The 22324-nt window shown below is 39.2% G+C and overlaps 1 protein-coding gene and 1 long non-coding RNA gene across 6 annotated transcripts in view; one reads left to right on the top strand and one right to left on the bottom strand.

The window, feature by feature from the left end:
- Positions 1-14445, top strand: part of LOC143286811 (mediator of RNA polymerase II transcription subunit 25-like) — a 47660-nt gene extending 33215 nt beyond the window's left edge. For 2 of the 5 annotated variants that reach the window (XM_076594612.1, XM_076594609.1), the window contains 4 exons: positions 1408-1576; positions 4998-5042; positions 9020-9126; positions 10841-14445. In XM_076594612.1, coding sequence (XP_076450727.1) covers positions 1408-1576; positions 4998-5042; positions 9020-9126; positions 10841-11035 — 516 coding nt within the window. In that variant the 3' untranslated portion in view covers positions 11036-14445. The remainder of the gene's footprint in view (positions 1-1407; positions 1577-4997; positions 5043-9019; positions 9127-10840) is intronic. The other 3 variants (XM_076594610.1, XM_076594614.1, XM_076594613.1) reach the window with 3 other exon arrangements.
- Positions 14446-15370: 925 nt separating this feature from the next.
- Positions 15371-21943, bottom strand: LOC143286663 (uncharacterized). The gene is made up of 4 exons (XR_013055838.1): positions 21863-21943; positions 20550-20627; positions 19430-19656; positions 15371-15376 (listed from the first exon to the last, which is right to left on the bottom strand). It is a non-coding gene; the product is annotated as an uncharacterized LOC143286663 (long non-coding RNA).
- Positions 21944-22324: the final 381 nt, after the last annotated feature.

The raw sequence follows: 22324 nt of genomic DNA, 5'->3' as shown, positions 1-22324 counted from the left end.
CTTTGCCACTTGCAGCAGTAACTGGATTGTGATTTGTTTCGGTTTTTTTGTTGGTCTTTTTTATTTTCTGGTTCTTTATGTTTTTGTTCCTGACAGTAATTTGATGCTTAATTTTAGTACAAACTAGCATTTTGTACCTGGCTCTGTCCATTTAAGATTATAGGGGACACAAAGTGGTTTGGGTTTAGGCTTACATAAATAGATTTTTGGTGGTTATGGCTTGTCCAAAACTTTAAAACAAATAGATGTGCATCTTGAGAAAAAAAAACTTTATTTAGATATGATGCTTCGAGTAGTCATGGAGTGTGCTGACTTCACAGGTTCAGAGACACAGGTTCAGAGACTCACTTGTGCTCACTCACTTGCAAAGCTGATCGAAACAAATTTGTTAAGAAATATTGTGCAAGGACTTTCCAAAAGAAAAAAAAACTGTGCAGGGACTGTGTTGGAATGGACTTCAGTAGCATGTGATTTTGATATAAATTGAACCCGAGTTTACGGAAGAAGAGTTAAAAGAAGCTGCTGAAACATCGACAACATTGATCAAAGTTGTGAGTGCCGAGGAAGAAACCGTGTTTGCTAACTTCGTAGTGCCCGAAGATAGCTCATGTTGTGGAGACAATGATTTGACTCGCAGATTTTGAAAACAGTGAAAATAATAGGCTTACAGTTTGATTCACAGAACACCTGTCGTTTACCACATTTGTTCAAACTTGGTTTTGTGCACAGTCAATTGACATCACAGTTGACCTCTTTCTGCTTCCTTTCTTGAGAGCCAAACACATTATGTGTTGTGCCAGGCTGATAGTGTAAATCAGTATAATTATTTTACCCATTTGCTAGGTTTTTAGAGCATGATGCTATATCACTTTGTGAATTCAATGCATATAACTAATGGCCAATAAAATTGTTTGGTTCAGAGTTTGACCATGACCTCAGACTAATGTATTTTTGGATTGGTTGGACTTCTCAGTGCTTCAACCCTCACTGCCTGAGAAAATGATAGGCAAGAATGTAGATCTCCATGTGTCACGTGAATCTGCAGTGGTCCAGTGGGTTGTTGGCTGGTTAATTAGGTTAATCACTCTAATTTTGAGAGTCATCACAGCTTGATACTTCAACTAAAACCAAACATGGGTGCCATGTGAGCTTAACAGGAGGTCAGTATGTGTGGCACTTTTAGCAAGTAAGTGAGCAAAATTTGTCATTTATATGAAATCATGCACAAGTGGTGGAAGACTTTGCCTCCCTTTCGAAAACTAGAGCACTGCTGCAGTGCTTCTGTCATTCTCATACCTATGTGTGTGTGTGTGTGTGTGTGTGTTTGTCTGTGTGTGTATGACTCTCTCTGTGTGTGTGTGTGTGTGTGTGTGTGTGTGTGTGTGTGTGTGTGTGTGTGAGCAACAGATCCAGATCATGGAGGCCAAGCAGCTTCAGTATGGGCAAAAGCAGGGAAATGCCAGTCAGAAAAACGCTGCCATGATGAGACAGCAGCAACAACAGCAGCAGCAACAACAACAACAACAGCAACAACAGCAGCAACAGCAGCAGCAGCAGCAGCAGCAGCAACTCTTGGGTAGGTGTCTTTGGTGATTGTGGTTGTTGCTTTTCCCTCTGTCCAACCTTTCCTTTGTGTACTGTGAAAGAGGATGGAGGGTAGGCAGCTGTGAGCTGTACATGTGTTTTGTTTGTTTTTCCATTAAAAGTTTGGGACTGAATACATTTTTTTCAGGTTGTGCCTCTTCTGACACCCATGTGTTAACTTGTGAATGTGTAATCATGCTGAGTTGGTTTGTCATTGTCACCATGTGTGTGTGTGTGTGTGTGTGGTGTGTGTGTGTACTGTATGTGATAAACTTGGCATTTTCTCAGCATCTACAAATTCTCTAGAAAATGAACCTGGCAATAGTAGTGAGACAATTCCAGCAATCCCTGTCAGAGAGTCATCTTGTAGCTTAACACCAGTGCTGCCTGTAAGACGAGATAACTCATCAGCACAGCCGTATACACTTCGCTGCCAAAGTGATGAGATAACTCATCATGGAAATATACAGACTTTTCCCTGGTTTGTATTGAGCTCGTTGACAAAAACTCTGGTAGCTTTAGCTTGAGAAGTCTTTCTAGATTCTAGTGATAGCTAGAAATCCCATCTGTGTCATGAGGTAGTCCTTTATTTTAACGATTTGGTTGGGTTACTGGCTGTGTTTTGACTCACTCATTGCTCACTTAGCAAAATGGCGACACCCGCCTAAGGCTATGCAATACAGGTGCAACCAAAATGACCAAAATTGCTTTCTTCAGTTGATGCTCAGAAAGAATTGAAGCTTCAACTAGAAGAAGAAGACAGTGATGATCTTTAATTGCATGATTTACTAGATAATAAAGGGAGCAGTTAAGAGACTAGAAGATCATCTGAACAGTGAGTGACGCCAGCTGTGCAGAGCATACTCCGCCCACATGATTGACAGTGTTGCGACTGAAATAGCAGCAGTACACAGTGCAAGGAGGTGTAGAAATAGGGTGAGGGGACAAATTGTAAAGGGGAAAGAGGAAGGGTGGTGGCCTTTCTGTGTTTGAGGGATCAATGTAGGGCCAACAAACAACATCCAGCCTGTTATTGCCAAGTTTATTGGTGACAGTGGACTAAACAAACAGAAAACAAAAAACCCCACACAACACAGACTGCAATGGCTTTTTCTGTATTTTTGTTGATGATAATTTAAATCAGAAATTATTTCCCTGGCAGTTAAAGGGTTAACGGGAATATCATATAACAAATGTTTAAGCAGTGCTTTTAAATATTATAAATATTCGTTTTGTCAGGATCATCAGCATCTTTTTTTTTTTTCTTTTTTTTTCTTTTTTTTTTGTGGAAGTTGTGCTCCTCTATCATATCAGGTGGTGAGTGTAACCAGTGTATTGATTCTGTGTGGATGAGCAGTCATTGAATTGTCAGTTTTATTGATGTGGCTGTTGTTGCCATTTACCTTTTACCAATCGTGGAAGCATGTGCAGGTTTGGTGAGCTTGCTAAGCCTCCCAAAGATCTATACTTCACACACAGATGTCATGGGGATTTTATTTATTCTTTTTGTTTTCATTATTTTATTGATTAAAAAAAAGAAATTTATATTAATTTATTTATCAGTTCCTGCTTTTCTGCATCCCTATATTTTTCTTAATTTTGCTATGTCCCATATAAACATAAATATATAAATACAAAGAAACTAACTTAGGTTATATAAAATTAATAGGCTCAAGTTGATTGTTTGATAATTGGACCATCAGTTGGAATTATTATAATGATGAACACTGCTGGTAGGTAGAGTTTATATGTACGACACACACACACACACACACACACACACACACACACACACACACACACACACATATATATATGTATCTATGTATGTATGTGTGTATATATGTGTTTGACAGGAGTTTCAGTTTCAAGGATGCATCAAAGCCTGTATACTGATGCATATATATGGTGTACCACATTGTAAAACAAAATAAAAAGGTAGGGGGGACATGTCAGTTTTCATGGGCACTATTTACTCTTTGACTGCATTCTAACATGGTGTCCAGCAGTAAAGAGAACAGGGGGTTTCCACTTTCAGTTTCGATAAGGTGTCAAAGCATGGGGACTGTTCCACCCACACCACATCTGCTTTTTAAAAAAAATTAAAAGATGAAAGAAGAGAGTAGGTGCCTGACCTATGCATAAACTCAACATGCTAGTCAAGTCTTGTTTCCAGAAAGGGTGGGTTTGTGTTGCGCTTGTTCACAGGAATTGGTTCACCAGTTTGTTTGGTGCAACAGCGGCTGATGGCCTGAGGTTTGCGGGCAGAGTCTTCCTACAGCTGCTTATTTCTTATTTGCACAGTTCTGTATGGTTTGACTTTGTGACGTTCTCTAGTTATGATGTTTGTGACATCGTTGCAGGTCTTTGTCAGTGATACCAAACATAAAATGACTTTACAATGTGCTCTAAAAGACTCCTTCCAGTTAACCTACCAGGTCCCTCTGCATGCAGTTTGTTTGTTTGCCATGTTGGTTTGTAGGCACCTTTCCATGCCAACTTCATGATGTTTCTGTTTCTACCTGGATGTTTTTCATGCTTTAACGTAAATCTTCAGTAGGAAAGTATTGGGCTCTCTGCAACATTTGTGTCATGACCCGCCACATTGATTATGTTAGTATGCTTGTAGCAGTTCATGTTTTGCATGACTGTGAGAGCAAGGAAAATTCGGATAACAAATTAGCCTTCGATTTATTGCTGTGTCAAAGGAAGGACGCTGTTTGTGCTTACCTCCCTAAACACAGGCAAAGAAAATATGTGTGGCTTGCCTGTCTAGTTGGGTGTTAGTTTGTTGCCTGTTTTTGTGGATGGACAGAATTGTTAGGTGTGTGAGAGATCTGTGGGCTGTGTATGAATTGTGTTGAAATCAAGATCAATTTGTAGTTGTTGTTTTAATTATTGAAAGGTTACAGTTGTTCTGTCAGTATTGTTTTGTTATATTTTCTATCTTGCATATTTCTCAATTGTTGATTGCATTGGGTTATGCTGCTGTCAGGCATCTGCTTAGCAGATGTGGTGTAGCGTATATGGATTTGTCTTAACGCAGTGATGCCTCCTTGTGAAACTGAAACTGTTGATTGCTGTCAAATGTATGTGTATGCATGTGAGCGTGCATTTGTGTGCAAATGCATGCATATGTATGGTATATGTGTGTATGCACCACATAAAATGCCCAGGAGCATTGAGTCATATAGATATGTGTATAAATTGTGTGTGAAGCAGAAATAATGACAGTCTGGTTTGGCAAATCTTGTTTTATTGTTTGGGCAACATCTGGAATGAATCTGCTTTACACTTAACAGTTTAGATTTTATATCTGACATAAGTTTGAGTGGGATATTCATCTGCTAAGAAGCAAAAGGCCCATGTTGCATCACTGACACATTTGTGTGCCTTCTATTGCTTGCGTATAGACCATGATATGTACTATCCTGGCCATCCATACTTGTATCACCATGGTACGTCCAGTTCACTTGAATTGTCTTCTTGCTTGGCCTCCGGACAAGGGTTATGGGACCTGGTGACAGGGTTGTTGCTATGTGTATGCTGTGTAATCAACATATGTATCCAATCCATGGTGACTTTGGAAATATTTTGCTGTCTTCTAGGGGGTTAAGATATGCAGTGTCTCTGGAGAACATTTACAGTGTATGTGACGGGAGTATTTCCATAAAATGTTATTTATTTATAGAGCCACTCTCACTTTTTTGTAGTGTTTAAATGCCTTTGCATGAAAGGTTTCTAAGGTGGTACATTGCAGCGTGCTTATGTTTGGGTTGTGTGGTTTGGGTTTTCCTGGTGTTGGTTGGTTGGTTGTGATTTCTTTCTTTCATCTTTTGGGTTTGAACAGAATTATTTGAGTATATTATGAAGGGTAACCCTGTCCTCTTGTCACAGTAATATCAATAGATTGGTAGATTTTGGAATTGCTTGAATTTTTGATAATGTTTTAGAAATGGTTGTATGTGTTTAGTGAAGTGTTCATCACACTCCCCGTTGTATGTCCTGTTTTGACTGTGAGCCTTTTTCTTCTCAACCCCAGTTGACATTATTAGAAATGTTTGGGATGGTTTTTTGTTTTTTTCTCTCTTTTTCTCTTCTTTCCTGCATGATGCACTGGGTTCCATGAGATACCTGTCTGTTCCTGTCATTTCTCTTTGCTCGCCCTTTTCCTGCTTGGGACAGAGGTGTGCTGTCAGTCACTGTTTGGTTGATCTGTGCGTGAGATATGTGTGTGTGCTTGATTGTGCATCACTGTTTGCATGTGGTTGTGTGTGTGTGTGTGTGAAATTTTTGTGTCAGTGTATACATGTGTATGCTTGTGTGTGTACACAAGTGGTTGTGCATATGTGTGTGTGTGTGTATGTGTGTATGTATGTATGTATGTGTGTGTGTGTGTTTATCTTGTTCCATCACTACAGTATATTACTTTATTTTAATTGCTTGATCTGTTCACACTTGAGGTCTTCCTTTTTTCTTTTCTTTTTTTTTTTTATTGATAAAAAGTAATCAGAGAATTGATGGGTCAGTTTGAAAGGAATGCCTATGTAGGTTAAGGAGAGGGGCTTACTAGTTAGTTTGTATATTTAGGCCATGAATTGATCAGTTAACACTTTGTGTATTTAGGCCATGAATTGATCAGTTAACACTTTGTGTATTTAGGCCATGAATTGATCAGTTAACACTTTGTGTATTTAGGCCATGAATTGATCAGTTAACACATTCCGGGTTTGATCTTATATTTGTTTGAGTTTATTTTGGTTCTTGGTTTTAATGTCTGTATACATTATCCAGACGTTTCTCTGTGACAGTAGATACGGACGTATTATGAGTGGCTAAAAATTATAGATGATTTTTATTTCATGGATTGGATTGAAAAGGGCTATAATTATATATTTAAAACGAAAAAAAAAAAAAAGAAAAAAAAGCTAAACAGACAGATAAATCACCAGACAACTTATCAGTCTGACAGAAATTGGAATAAGAATAAACAAGTTCAGTGACTTCAGTCGTCATAGATAAAAGGTTACAACTTAAAGCTACTCAACAGCATAACTAAATGTGAAATAAAATTTACTTGACTTCTGTTATATAAAACTCCTAGTATGTTTTTGAAATTTCAGATAATAATTAGTAGTTATAAAAGAGAGAAGTTTCCTTGAGAGAACTCGTACATTTGTGTTGTTATAAACGAGGAAGAGGAATCACAGGCTTATATGCTGGCATCACACATTTTGGTGGTACTGACAGAATGATGAGAATGAAAAAGAAACCTGTAGTTTTATAGAAATGGTTATATTTTGCCTTTTCATCAAGTTATAAACAAAACACACGTTGAATTCTCATTTTTATTTCTTATGTCTATTCATCTCTCTCTCTCTCTCTCTGGGGATGATTAAATCAGTATGACAGCCCAACATCTATTTTCATACTGATTTTGTGTCTCTAGGCAGTTTGTATGTGCATGACTCAGGGTGGAGGTTAGGACTACTCTGTCTTCTTTGTGACTGGTTAGTTCAACTGATTTATTGTCATTGTTCTGTCAGAACTTTCCTGTTAGTGTTGGTGCTGTTTGGTGTATATCTCATTTTGGGGAGGGGGTATGCATATGAACAATGATTGATGATGAAGTATCATTTTTGTTTGTGCTGAGGGTTAGTTACCCACTCAATTATTTTCTGTTTATCAGTCTTTTACATGTTTTCGTTTCTTGGAACAAAATTTGTTGATTGTTAAGAGATAGTAAATTATTTACATTTCCTTTATAAGTAATTATCTTGGAGGCAGGAGCCTTGGACAGTGCAGATAAACAATGGGAAGAGTGGGGGAGGGAGGGGAGAGCTGGGCGACTTTCCCTTCAAGGCCAGACAGAAATGAAGAAAAGCACTTTTTTGATGCTATATTTTATGTAAGGAATGAAATTCGTAGAACTGTTTGTCCTTGCTTTCAACTTGCAGACTGTCTCTATATATCTGTTTGTTTGTGTAATGACATCTCATGGCCTGACAGGAAGAAACAAGGTTTTGGGTCCTAATATGTATGATTTGTTGATATCAGTAGATGTAATTCCACATCTGCTAGTTTAATTCACATGTGGTGGTGGTTTTGCGAACAGTCACAGTTCACTGAATAATTCTGACAATTGATCCCCCCCAAGCCCCCTACTCCCCACCCAATACTGTGGAGATTTGTTCTGTCCATCTCTACCTTTTGCCCATATTTCAATTATGATTGTGTTAAGTGACAATCATTTCTTGTATCAGTCTTCTCTGACTTATAACTTAACATTTGAAACGTGGAAGTGCTTCATGGATTGTGTCCTAAGAGTGTTCACACACACACACACACACACACACACACACACACACGTGTCTAATGTTAGACGTTAATGTGAAAGAAAAAAAATCACTCACACATGCACGCATACTCTGTCTCTCACACATGCACACACATACGCATTACTAAAGGTATACAGTTTAACAGTTAGTCATTGTAGCATTACCTTGTTTTCGAATCATGCTGAAAGCAGCTGAGAGGGGTAGAACAAAACAGTGTGAGAAATTTATATTTGTATAAAACTAATTTGCAGCTTAGGTTAGGAATTGTGTTTTGAGGCATTGTTGTATACTGTGGACAGCAGCATTCTGCTTTGTTTGGAGATTTCTGATAAATAAACAAAAGTCTCAAAGTATTACTGTTAGATAATATTTCATTTTTTTGAAGTTTTCATTGCTGTATACAGCTGGAAGTGGCAATGTTGCATAAGATGAGAAAGCCATTGTTTTATTGAGGTTTTTTTCTTTTTCATTTTGTGTGTGTGTGTGTGTGTGTGTGTGTGTGTGTGTGTGTGTGTGTGTGTGTGTGTGTTTTACTGCATATTTGGTTGAAGTATGGGGCAAAGTTAAGCATATCTTTCCATTTAACTATACATTTTTGTGAAAGGGCAGTAATGCATACATTCTGTGCATTCAAAAGATTCCATGGGAACAAGAGTTGCCCCTATCTAGATTTTTTTTTTTTTTAATTTTTTTTACACAAATCCACATTCACTGTTGTGTTGTTGTTGTTTGTTTTGTTGTTTTTTTAACTTGGGAGCAGCATAATCGCAGTAAGAAAAAAGAAGAAAAAGAGGTGGTGGGGTGGTGGGAGATTTAAGGAAAAGAAAGAAACTTGTCATTATTCAGATGACATAAAGAGCTGCAGAAGTTGTTCTCCAAGTGCATCAAAGAAAAAAGGCTTTTGACTCTTAGCAAGGTTCAGATTATAAAATGAAAGACAGTTGCATTACAAAACCTGTGTGTACACACTGAACAGAAAAGAAAATAAGAAAGGCTTTTGACCCAGAAGCACAATTCAGACAATAAAAGGGGGCGGGGGAGGGGTGTGTGCATAAATTAACCAAGGTTTGGTAACCATGGTGTTGGTGATTTTTCAGCCCAACAACAACAGATGAACCGCCAACAGCAGCAGCAAGCGCAGCGCATGCAGATGCAGCCACAGCAGGCAGCCAATCAGCAGCAGCTCCGTCAGATGCTGCAACAGGTACTGTACTGAACGATCCATATGATAGTGATAATAATGATAATGAAAATTATGACAATAAGAATGATGATAATGATGACATGGTGCTCAGTTTTGTTTGTTAATAAAGACAGTAACAATAATAGTGATAATCATAATAATGGTATATATAGATTGTGTTTGTTAATTATAACATAGCAATAATAATAGTAATAACGATGATAGTGATATTTATCAAGCTCTAAAGTTGTTGTTTTAAAAAAAAAAAAAAAGTCAAAGTGCTATGCACACTAATCATTCACACACATACTCATGTACAGGGATGGGTTAAGGTAAAGAACAAACACTACATATACTAATTATTGGCACACATTCCCGCACATGCGTGCTGCACACACCAAGGTAAATGTTTTCTAACTGTGCAAGTCACAAATAAAAAGAAAAAAAATGTTATATATAATCAAAAAATAGGAGAAAAAAATGTTTCATACAATGTCTGTTGCACTGCTCCCACTTGTAGGTTATTAAGAAATAATCATTTAATGAAAATAATAATAATAATAATAAATTGTACTTATACGACAGGCGCAATAGCCAAGTGGTTAAAGCATTGGACTGTCAATCTGAGGGTCCCGGGTTTGAATCACGGTGACGGCACCTGGTGGGTAAAGGGTGGAGATTTTTACGATCTCCCAGGTCAACATATGTGCAGACCTGCTAGTGCCTGAACCCCCTTCGTGTGTATATGCAAGCAGAAGATCAAATACGCACATTAAAGATCCTGTAATCCATGTCAGCGTTCGGTGGGTTATGGAAACAAGAACATACCCAGTATGCACACCCCCGAAAACGGAGTATGGCTGCCTACATGGCGGGGTAAAAACGGTCATACACGTAAAAGCCCACTCGTGTGCATACGAGTGAACGTGGGAGTTGCAGCCCACGAACGCAGAAGAAGAAGAAGATTGTACTTATATGGCGCAAACTCCCCAAAGATGGGCTCTAAGCGCCTCATTTATATATTTATACATTTATATATTCTTTTGCACTTTCCTTACTTTTGCAGTTAGTACTTGTCTTAAATGTTAGCCAGTATTAAAACGGGAGCTGTTGAAAACTTGAAAAATGCAGCTAGAAATGAAGACAATGTGCACTTTAGCAAAGTCGTATCAAGAGACAATCATTGTAGTTTTTGGTTTAAATAACGGCCATTTTAGTTTGGGAATTTGAAGAACAATGAATCGCAAATTTATGAAGATAGACACACAGAAAACTTACAAAATCATGTTGTGAGCTGATGCTACTAAGACAAGACAAAGACAAGACAAAATCTTTATTAACAAGGGTAATACATAAGCAAGTAACATGCTTTTTTACATCCAGCCCTCGCCCTAAAGAGGGAATAAAGCGAAAAAAGCGAAAATGAGCACAAAATCATAACACAATCAAAATATACCATTATTTCACAATTCAAAGCCATTCCACAAAAGGAAGAAGAAGAGAAGAAAAGAAAAAAAAAATCATGAAATACACACACACACACACACACACACAAACGCACACAAATGCACCCACTCAAGAGAGAGTGAGAGGGAACTCACAAACTGTCAAACTAATTGATACAGAGTATGATAATAAATCATAGGGTTTTTTTTCCCCAACATGCACCTTGTGGTTAAAACTGCGCAACGTTAGTACAAAGCTGTCAATTATGATCATGTTCCTCCCCGCACAGCAGCAGCAGATGCGACAGCAGCTCATGATGCAGCAGCAACAGCAGCAGCATGGTCGACAGCCAGGGCCCCAGAACCAGTCTGGCGTGATGCCCCCTGCCTCCCAGGTGCAGATGCAGGGCATGCAGATGGGGCAGATGGGTGGGCAGCCGGCACAGAACATGGCCATGGACGACTTCAGCTTTGACTTTGTTTGAATCATGATGGGCTCTGGGAAGGGAAAGGTTGTGACTGAGTGAGTGTGTGTCCAAGTGTGTTGATGTGTGCACAATGTTGTTTGAGGTGTCCAAGTGTGTCAATGTGTGTGTGTTTTGATGTGTGTGTGTGTGTTGTGCACAGGTTTTCTGAGGTGAGCGTTTAAATGAATGTGTGTGTGTGTGTGTGTGTGTGTGCACCTGCATTTGTGTGTATGTGAGACTGTGGCAGAGAGAGAGTGACAGGGTTGAAATGGATTTCTTCCACCTTTGTGACTGGGAGGGAGAGTTATAGAACTGGATTGAGAGGGACAAGGCACTTGTGTGTTCTTGCTCGAAGTTACTGTGAAAACTTGGAGCTTGTTCTGAGTTCTTTTAAGACTTGGATCATTAACATAATTGGCACTTCACAGACACAAGGTTTGACATTTCAGTTTTTGAAAATGATGGAAAAAAAGGGAAAAAAAAAATTGTGCCTTACAGGCTGGAAGTAATACTGTGCATCATCACTTTTGTCCCGTCTTGATGGATCTGAGTTTTACCTGTTGTCTATCTTGGGACGTGAGACTTTCATCCCTTCTGTTGTACTGTTGCAGGCCGTAACTCTCACATCCAAGTTTCATCAGCAATTCACGGTTGATAGTTAAAGGGAAACTACTTACTTTTTCTCTCCCTGTCTTCAAGAATGTTTGAAGATTGTTTACGTCCCTTGGACTTGTATGGTCTGTACTGTATGACTGATAGGCAGTGGGAAATTTTGAAGTCACTTGCAGACATGGCTGGTCAAAATGGTGTTGTCTAGCATTGATCAGTCTCAGCCTTAAAATGGCTCAGCAAATACTGAAAAATATGGACACTGGGGAAGACAGTGTAGTGATGAGGGTTGTGATTCAGGTACACATTTTGCATATAGTAACCGTCACAACCCACTTCTTGACAGAGAGTGAAAGTAAGTGAAGTAAGTTTTGTGCCCGGACTGGTCAGTCTACATCTGTCTAGCACACCAAGAGTAAAGTAACAGTGAAGTAATTTTTGTGCCCAGACTGGTCAGTCTGCATCTGTCTAGCACACCAAGAGTAAAGTAACAGTGAACATGTCTGTCGCTCCACATGTGTTGCCTGAAAGGGAAGGGGATGATGAGAGTGGTGGTCAGGCACGCTTGCCACCAGTTGGTGGAGGGAGGGATGGAGGGAGGGTGCTATCTGTTGACTGGGAGCCAACACACAGTGAGGTGGCTGCTATTTCAATCTCTCATGTAATACATGAATTCACTGCCTTCCTGTGCTGAGCCCTCAGTGTCAGTGGACATGAATTCACTGCCTTCCTGTGCTGAGCCCTCGGTGTCAGTGGACATGAATTCACTGCCTTCCTGTGCTGAGCCCTCGGTGTCAGTGGACATGAATTCACTGCCTTCCTGTGCTGAGCCCTCGGTGTCAGTGGACATGAATTCACTGCCTTCCTGTGCTGAGCCCTCGGTGTCAGTGGACATGAATGCACTGCCTTCTTGTGCTGAGCCCTCAGTGTCAGTGGACATGAATTCACTGCCTTCCTGTGCTGAGCCCTCAGTGTCAGTGGACATGAATTCACTGCCTTCCTGTGCTGAGCCCTCAGTGTCAGTGGACATGAATTTACTGCCTTGATGGACAAAATAGGCTATGGGACCTTAAACCTTTTACTTAATCTTGTGTTGCTCATTTTATGGGGTCTGTTTGGAACTCACCAATGTTGAATTTTATGTTTTGATTTTTTTTGTTTGGAACTCACCAGATAATGTAGAATTTCATGTTTTAATTTTTTTGTTTTATGAGTTAATGCATGACCATGTAAATGAATTGTGATACAATTAAAAACTGGAATTTGAGATGGTACCAGGGACTCAAAAGTGTAGGATTTCAGCTTCAGCAACAAAATACATGGGGCTTTCACATGTCTGCTGCTATATTTCCCCTTATATCCCCATGCTATCATCCACACCACTCCACTCTATTCCCTCTTTGTTCTTTCCCAATGCAATACAGACTGTGTAATTCCAGTGTTAGATGTGTGCACACACTATAGTTTGCTGAGACAAAACATCTTTTCAAGGCACACTTACAAGACAGAAACTGAAACCACCATTAATGCATTATTGTTGAACATGAGGCTCTCTTCGTGCGACTTTGAAAACCCCTTGGTGCCATTTTGGATTTGTGTGTGTGTACATAGTGAGTCTGTGTTATAAACTAGTTTTGATTGTGTGTGTGTGTGTGTGTGTGTGTCCATGGCAAACTGAAAAATTGGCATTTTCTCAGCAATCATAAGTGGTGGAGAAAACAAGCATCGCAGGGTGATAATAACAGTCTGGTCATCACCTTTATGAGAAAGCTGCACATCAGGCAAGTCATATTCTCAATAAACCATTAATGTTTCTGAATTGATAAAAGAATGCTTTTAACAAGATTGATTTTTTAACAATTGAAATTTGTTTTCTCTGGACTGGTTATGAATTGAGCCAGTTGCTTTCTACATTGCTAAACATATATGAATATAAAGCTTCTGTTTTGTTCTTATTTCTTTTTTTCTTACCAATTTGACAGTTAACTGATATGGTTATATGATTTTGTTCAATAAAAAAGAAAGAAAAAAATATCTGGCAATTGGCAGAATGGGCCTTGAAGGCTTTGCCTGTCATGTCTTTTTTGTGTTCTAATTTGAGGTCTGTGGATCATGGAAGTCCTATGCTTCACAAGTACTCAGTGAAGTACAGTAAGCTATATCTTAAAGAAAAAGAACTACTTTGATGAAAACAAACAGAATGTCATTTATTCATTCTCTTTGTTTGGTATATGTGTGTGTCGTTGAACAAAATCCTTACCAACAATTTAGTATAAAAAAAAGTTTTGCTAAACAGCCAGAACCTAGAGGTGCACAACATGATTGTGATGGAAATGTACACATAGTTACAGCTACTGGGTATTTCTGCTTGGGGGTTATTATTTTCACATGTCACTGTGGCTTTATGAAAATACAAAGACATCCACATCAACCCCTACCATCGACAGATAAATAGTTCATTGGTAAAATTGTATGTGTGCATGATATTTATACGCAAATGTGCGCACGAAATCCTTGAGTGGAATTTACAGTTTTTTTCTTTGTTAAGAATTATTTTCCCTTGTAATTTGAATGCTGAATCATCATCATGACGAATTGTTTGTGTGTGTAGGACTTATTTTTCCTGTCTTGTCTGTCCTTTTACCAGGTTCCCCCCCCCCCCTCTCTCCCTCTCCCTCTCTCTCTCTCTCTCTCTCTCTCCCCTCATTTTCATATATGATGTATGCTATCCTTTTTGTGAAAGGAACCAAATTGTTCGCTGGGGTAAAATCCAAAGTGAATGTGAAGACATGTTTTCAATAAAACAACATGTGCACTTACTTTTTGTCTGGCTGTTTAACTCTCTCCATACGAACGGCGAAAGAGACGACGTTAACAGCGTTTCACCCCAATTATGACCATCAAAATATTGCAAGCGGAAGGCTCTTATACTGAAGAGGTGAATGTTGACAAACAATACCACAATTCTGACGACGGAAGCTAAATTTTGGGTCATTGAGACACCCACCGGACATCCGGGTTATCTGTGTAGAGGAGAAGAGAGGACTGGCCGTACTGAGTAAGTTAATTGAATAGCTGTTCTGTTTGTGTTTTATATATTTTCTGTATTTGTGGGTTTTGACTTCCATGTTTATGAACATCTACAAGTAGGCTTTTATGTGTATGACCACATTTATCCCACCATCGAGGCTGCCATATTGTTTTTGGGGTTTAACTCTGTGTAAATGAAAGGCCCCCTTGTGGATTCTGAGGGCTTTTGGTAAGTAGTAATAGCATCCCCATTATCTGGCAGTCATGTGTGCTGGAATAAATCCACTTTTCTATGATTTCTGCCTTTTCTATTCTGTCATCTTTTTCTTCTCACTTTTTGATTCACCTTTGTTTTCTTTTCCTTCTAGAATCTTGTACATTTTCTGTCTTTGGAATTGGTAACTTGGTGATTGTATTACTTGTAATATAAAGAAATTACAAGAAATGCTAATTGGCTGATTTGGGGCTGCTTACAAGTTACATAGTTGCTTGTCAGTTTGTTTGTTTTTGTTTTTTTGTTGGTGTTGTTTCTTTTTGTTTTTGTTTTTTTCAATCCCCTAATGGGGAATTTGATGCCAGAGGTGTTTTTTCGTTTCCTCTGTAGCTGTACCTGTTTGCTTTTTTCAGATTTGGTTAGGGTTTTCAACACTTTTGTATTTAAGGCAGGTTCTTTTCATGTGTGTGTGAGTGTGTGTGTGTAAAATTTGTAGTACTCTAGGGCTGTTGACAGTACAAAAATGTGTCAGTTCAGAACCTGCCTTCCAATATGGATATGCAGATTGAAAATGACCGCTCAGTCCGTGACAAACAGACTGTATAATCTTGAGAAGAAACTAATTTGGTGTCATAAACTAAATTTGTTCCCCCCCGCCCCCCCTCCCCAAAAAAAAAAGAAAGAAGAAAAAAAGAGAGATGGAGAAAAGATAGTGAGATGTAGTTTTTTGAGCAGGTTGGTTTAACTTGTAACATACTGGCCTTGAGGTGGGTTCCACTGGTGGCTGGGCAGCACCTTTCTGCCAGTCAAGGAATATGTGAATAAGTAGATTTGGTGCAGGGATTTTTAAATATTACATGAAATGAAAGCATTTGAACATGCACCTGTATCATGGATTTTCCATCTTTAGTTGGAATTTACTGTAAAAGATAACTAAAGAGCATCATATGAGGCTGATCCTTGGAACAACAAAAGACACACCTACAGAAACCATTCGATCAATGCAGGCCAGAAAACAAGTTAGGACAGTTACTTCAGAGCATTCGAAAACCCTCAAAACCCACTGCATGATGCAGGCAAGAAACCAAAAGGCAGCCGTCTAGGACGGGTAAGATCATGGATGGGGCAAGCAGAAGACACAATCCAGCTTGAATGATGACTACAAGACATGAAAGAAACAAAAGAATGGGAGGAAGACCCTGAAAACCTCCATCATCTTTTCAACACAGCCAGGAATGACTAGAAAGCAAAACTGATGCAGAAGTGAAGGGGGTGTGTGGGGGTGGGTGGGCTTTGGGGGTTGTGCGTCGTGGGGGCGCGTGCGCGTGTGTGTGTATGCATATCTGTACTGTGGGAGCAACGGAATATTGGAACATGCGTGTGTGCATATATATGTGGGGGTATGAGTGTGTGTGTGTATATATGTATGTGTGAGTGTGTGTGCCGTTGAAGCTGTGACATGTAGCCTAGGAATGAGCGTATGGGGGTGGGGGTACAGGCTGAGGTGGGAGATGGCGTGTGTGTTTCACTGTGTGTGTGTGTGTGTGTGCCTGTGCACTTTTGTTTGTGCTTTCATGTTTGTGGAACTGCTTTTTTTGTTGTTGTGCATGTCTGTTGTGCATTTGTGTGTTTTACATTTATTTACTTATTTATTGTCTTTTCATTTTATATATATATATTTCTTTATTATCATTACTTTAAAAAAAAAAAATCTATTCATTCATTTATTTATTTATTTATTTATTTATTATCTCATTTTTTATATCTTATATATATGTTGTTGTTTTTTTCAAGGTCTGACTAAGCGCGTTGGATTTTGCTGGTCAGGCATCTGCTTAGCAGATGTGGTGTAGCATATATGGATTTGTCCAAATGCTGTGATGCCTCCTTGAGTTACTGATACTGATACTCATCGTATGTTTGTGTGTGTGTATGTTTGTATTGTATGTTTATATACACATGCACAGTCACACGCATGCACACACCACAAAGAAAGGTAGAAGCAACTGCTAAGAATGCATAGAGCAGAAGCAGGCAAATAACCTGGCAATAATCAGACTGCAAAATCACAGCAATACACTGATGTAATCTGAATGGAAAATCACAACATAACTGGCAGTGATAGCTATGGAAAATCACAACATGCAGTAAGTACTGGGAATTCACAAAATAATAATCACAACATACTGACAGTAATAACTAGAAATACACAACATAAACGTACAGTAATAACTGGCAATTCACAACATACTGACACTAACAACTGGAAAATCACAATATTTTAGCAATAATGACCAAGGAAAAACACGATATACTTGCATTAACTTGAATAAGAATCTTTAAATTAGAGTTGTGACAACTAGAACCCAAAATTACCAAAGAATGGCGGTATGTACAATGTGAAATAACAATAGACTGATAATCGACTGGAATCCAAAACTATAGTAGATTGGCAATAATAGAAAAGCAAAGCATAGTAGACTGACAATAATTTGAATGCAAAGTCAAATGCAACTGATATGAAAATTCAGATGAAGTAATATGATTGCAATAACCAAGAATCTAAAACCACAACAGACCAGCAATCAGTATAATCCAAAATCGCAAAAGACAAGCAATGGTAAGTTTCTAAAATTTCAACACTTACATACCTGATCAAAGATATTTCATTTTAAGGGGCGGAAGGTCGAAAAATAAAAGAGAGAGAGAATACCCCAATAAAGACATTACATCTGAATTGGTGAAATATCAGGGTTGACCAAAAAACAACAACAAACAAGAGAGGCAAGGCCTTCAAGACTCACTTGTGATACACTTAAAAAAAAATCCAAGCTTTTTATGTATTGAGTATAATTTCAAAATGTAATGTTTAAGATGAGAAAGATCAGTTTAAAGCAAATTAAGTCCTCTAGCATTACAGAGTAATTTCCCTTTTTTTACTATCTGCACCAAAACGTTTGCAAAATAAATAAAACTTCCATGCTTAGCAAAAAAGTTCCTGTTTGAACAAAAAATGATAATAATGACTGCTCTAGCTGTTGGGTCAGAATATCAGATCAAAGTGCCAAGTTTAGAGAATACAGACACACACACACACGCACACACACACACACACACACACACACAACCGAACACAGGGTTAAAACATTGACTCACTTTGTTTACACAAGTGAGTCAAAAACAACAACAAAAACAACAAACACACACACACACACACAGAGATATATATAAATACAAATCAAGTTATCAGGGTAGTACTTAAAATGGGTCACACTACAAAAACAAACCTGTAACTGTAAGCACAAAGTTGATACAACATGCACATATGTGAAATCTTATGAATAGATGAAGCACTTAAGAATTTAGGTTTTCTTTTAAGGTGTTCGCTGGTAGCAAGTTTCCAAAGTTCATTTGTTTCTTTGGGTAGGTTTCATATGTATGAACATTTTATCCCCGTCAGGTAGCTGCACTTCATTTTCGGGTAGTCGATGCTAGGACTGTTCGTGTTTCAATTCCATAACCCAATGAACGCTGACATGGATTACAGAATGTTTGACTTGCATGTGTACACAGTGATCAAGGCCATTGCAGGTCTGCACATACGTTGACCTGGGAGATACGAAAAACTTACCTTAATCCGCATGTATCACCAGATTCGAACCCAGGATCCTGAGATTGAAAATTCCAGTGCTCCACTTAGTCCTGGCTGGTGTGGGAGTTCAGGTTATTTCAATCCTTTCTGAAAGGACTGCAGTAACAATGCTGAGATAACATTACAACAAAGAATAAGATTAAAGGTCCATATGACCACAGCTCCTTTGTTGAAAAGGTGGCAGTGGCATTAAAAAATTGTGTAGAATATTATATTATTTGTGAAGAACTTTTATCTTTTCGTGGCAAACGAAAGCTGTAGCAACAGACATTTTCATGCATCACTCAACAATACTGATTTAAAAACAGTTACATGCAGGTTCCAGAAACGAAACATTCTGTTGTTTTTCTTTAAAAATAGCAGTTTTTATCCTGAAAAAACAACAACAAAACCACACCACCTTTATACTACTGCTACTTCTACTAGGAGTACTATTTTCAGGAGCTCATGTGCAAGCAGATATAATGTATAACATGTATCACACTTTCAGAAAGCGTTCATGACAAACTTTTGGTGATCCAACAATTTGATGAACCAGACTGATGACGAACGATTCACACACAGAGACTCCAGTCATCCGGAACATTGACCAGCCTGAAGGACCAACAATTCACACACAGACTCCAGTCATCCGGAACATTGACCAGCCTGAAGGACCAACAGTTCACACACACAGACTCCTGTCATCCGGAACATTGACCAGCCTGAAGGACCAACAATTCACACACAGACTCCTTTCATCCGGAACATTGACCAGCCTGAAGGACCAACAGTTCACACACACAGACTCCTGTCATCCGGAACATTGACCAGCCTGAAGGACCAACAATTCACACACAGACTCCTGTCATCCGGAACATTGACCAGCCTGAAGGACCGAGCAGAAATGGGCGTGGAGAGGTCAGACGAGTACCCACGTTGAAACAGTGAGACTGCTGTTGGCGGCACTCATGGAAGTGTGGGACGGCTTCAGGAGCTCACACCTGTTGGTCGTTGGATCGTAGTGAAAGGCGGAGCAGGACGCCTGCAGGAGGCACGCTCTGCCACAGCTGACGTCACTGTGCTGCCATGACCAGTCCACCATGGTGTAGCTGAAAGCTGCTTCCTCTTTCTTCCACAGCCACTGTCGTTTGTCTGAAAGAGGGGGGGACAAGTGGAAACAATCCTAGAAGAGTACTAGAGTGCCCATGGATACTTTTAAACACACACACACACACACACACACACACACACGCACACACACACACACATTTTATTTACACATAGATATCTAACTGGTGGCATAAACGTGCACTCGACCAGGAAGTGTGGGAAGTCTATGATTTTTTTTTCTCTCAGTACGAAATACACCTCTTTTACAGCTTGAGTGCTTGCAAGGGTGCTGGTTTGAATTTCTGACAAGACAATGAATCAAAATCATTTGATGCAATATACATTTTGATTTATAATTATAGGAAAAGTGTAAAGAGCTGTTCCTGTCAAATTCTGATGTTGGAAAGTCAATTTTGATGAGTAAACATATTACACATGGAGATTGAGAAGAAGACCAAATCATTTCTAGTTAGAGTTGCTTCTTTCTCGTACAAATTAATTCATTATTTTGCATTCATGTCTAAAAGTCATCAAAACGACGTGCATGACTACGCACCAACGCACTTTACACGGAAAACTAGCGTGGAGTTCAAACGAAAATAATAATCACATAAGAAATTCACACACACTATGACACACACATACACTCGCACACACACACACACACACACACACACGCACACACACACACACACACACACACACATACACACACACACACACACACACACACACACACACACACAAAGTTGCGACAGAAAACTAGGCACAACAATACATGTCATCGATGGATGGAATGCCATGCATTGCAACACAAAGAACAATACAACACTTCGGAATGAAAAACACAAACCAAAACATACACGTCATTTTACACACACACACACACACACACACGCGCGCGCGCGCGCGAGCGCGAGCGCGCGTTTGCATACTGTTGTTGCTGGAGGCAGACGACGCAGTGGTTGCAGTGGTAGTTACTGCGACATTTGCAGCACTGGAGTAGCTGCCCTCTGAAAATTAGTGCTGATTTTTAAATCATGAATTATCGAACAACCTGAACGTAACATATTTTCTTTTTTTAACAAGTAAGTAATTACAATCGATAAAAATAGTCATTTTCTCTTATCTGTTCACTTTATCATGCATGCATTGCACTAGGACCCGTCTGCACACGGAGTGTGGTGAAAATGATGCCTTTTTAGGTCTATGAAAAACACTGAAGTATATTGAAAATTATGGACTGAATTCTAAGGCCTTTGTACATCACGGATTTTTGTGGAAATTATACATCTATTTAAGACCTATGTATACACTGGGGTATACCGAAAATAGTTCCTTTTATTAAGGCCTACGTGCATGCATATACTGGAATATTAAGAAAATTATATGTTTTCATCTAAGGCCTATGTATACACTGGAGAACAGCAAACACCTTGCTTTAATTATATTGAGGGCTTGTGAATACACTGGAGTATATCGCATACACACCCTGAACATATGTTTACTTCAAAAATCAACTTTGAACCACAGATGCACAGCAAAGTAAACTCAGAAACAACAATAACAACCAACCAACCAAACAAATATATTAAACAAAGTTTTAAATATCCAGTCTTGGTTCACACATTATTCACCATGATGGATTGTTCTGTCAATCACAGCTATTTTATAATCATAACGGAGTGGAAACATCTGGTCTGCCATCCCAGAAACAATTGTCAACAGAGTTCTCTTAGAATAATGGAAACTTCTCAGAACAGTGGAAAATGTACAGCCATAGTTGTGAGGCTGTGGAGAAGCACGCCGTTCGATGCAGAGCGCATGATGGGGAAAACTCGGTCATCTCATGAATCCTCCTCCACTCTCAAACTGACAGATTTGAACAAATACAGTGCAAGCCACGAACAAAGCTCACCAGGGCTGCCTTCTGTCCCACCACGCTATAAATAGATTCATGTCCGTGCTTCTGTCCCCCACACTGTTCAGCATATTCCTGGAGTGAATCATGACTGACGCACTTGAAGATCATGTCAGTACAGTCAGCAATAGAGGAAAAACCATCAAGAACATTCGCCTTGCAAATTTCACCGATGGTCTGGCAGGAAATAGCAAGAACTCACCACGCTTTTTTTCAAAAGGTAGGATGAAACGTCGACCGGGTGTGACATGGATCTCAGTGCTGAGAAGACCAAGATAGAAGGTATAACTGTCCGTGGACAGGATAGGAAGCGTCCAAGTCGCTTACCTGGGATCTTATCAACTTAGCAACGAGGGATCCAAACCAACAGTCCTCTCAAGGCCAACAAAGACAACATCAGCACTGTCCAGACTGAAACATGCATGACTGCCACACTTGAACTCTCACAGCATATTCTTTCTTGGAAAGAAAAATCCGATCCCTGGAAATGAAGGTGTTATCGCAACTGAGATACTATACATCAGACACACTGTCATAACATTACCAACTGAGACACTATACATCACACACACTGTCATAACATTACCAACTGAGACACTATACATCACACACACACTGTCATAACATTACCAACTGAGACACTATACATCACACACACTGTCATAACATTACCAACTGAGACACTATACATCACACACACTGTCATAACATTACCAACTGAGACACTATACATCACACACACTGTCATAACATTACCAACTGAGACACTATACATCACACACACACTGT

Source organism: Babylonia areolata, chromosome 10, assembly GCF_041734735.1.
Source record: "Babylonia areolata isolate BAREFJ2019XMU chromosome 10, ASM4173473v1, whole genome shotgun sequence".
Classification (NCBI taxonomy): domain Eukaryota; kingdom Metazoa; phylum Mollusca; class Gastropoda; order Neogastropoda; family Buccinidae; genus Babylonia; species Babylonia areolata.
Note: the sequence above shows the minus strand (reverse complement) of the source record. Positions and strands in the feature narration are given on the sequence as shown.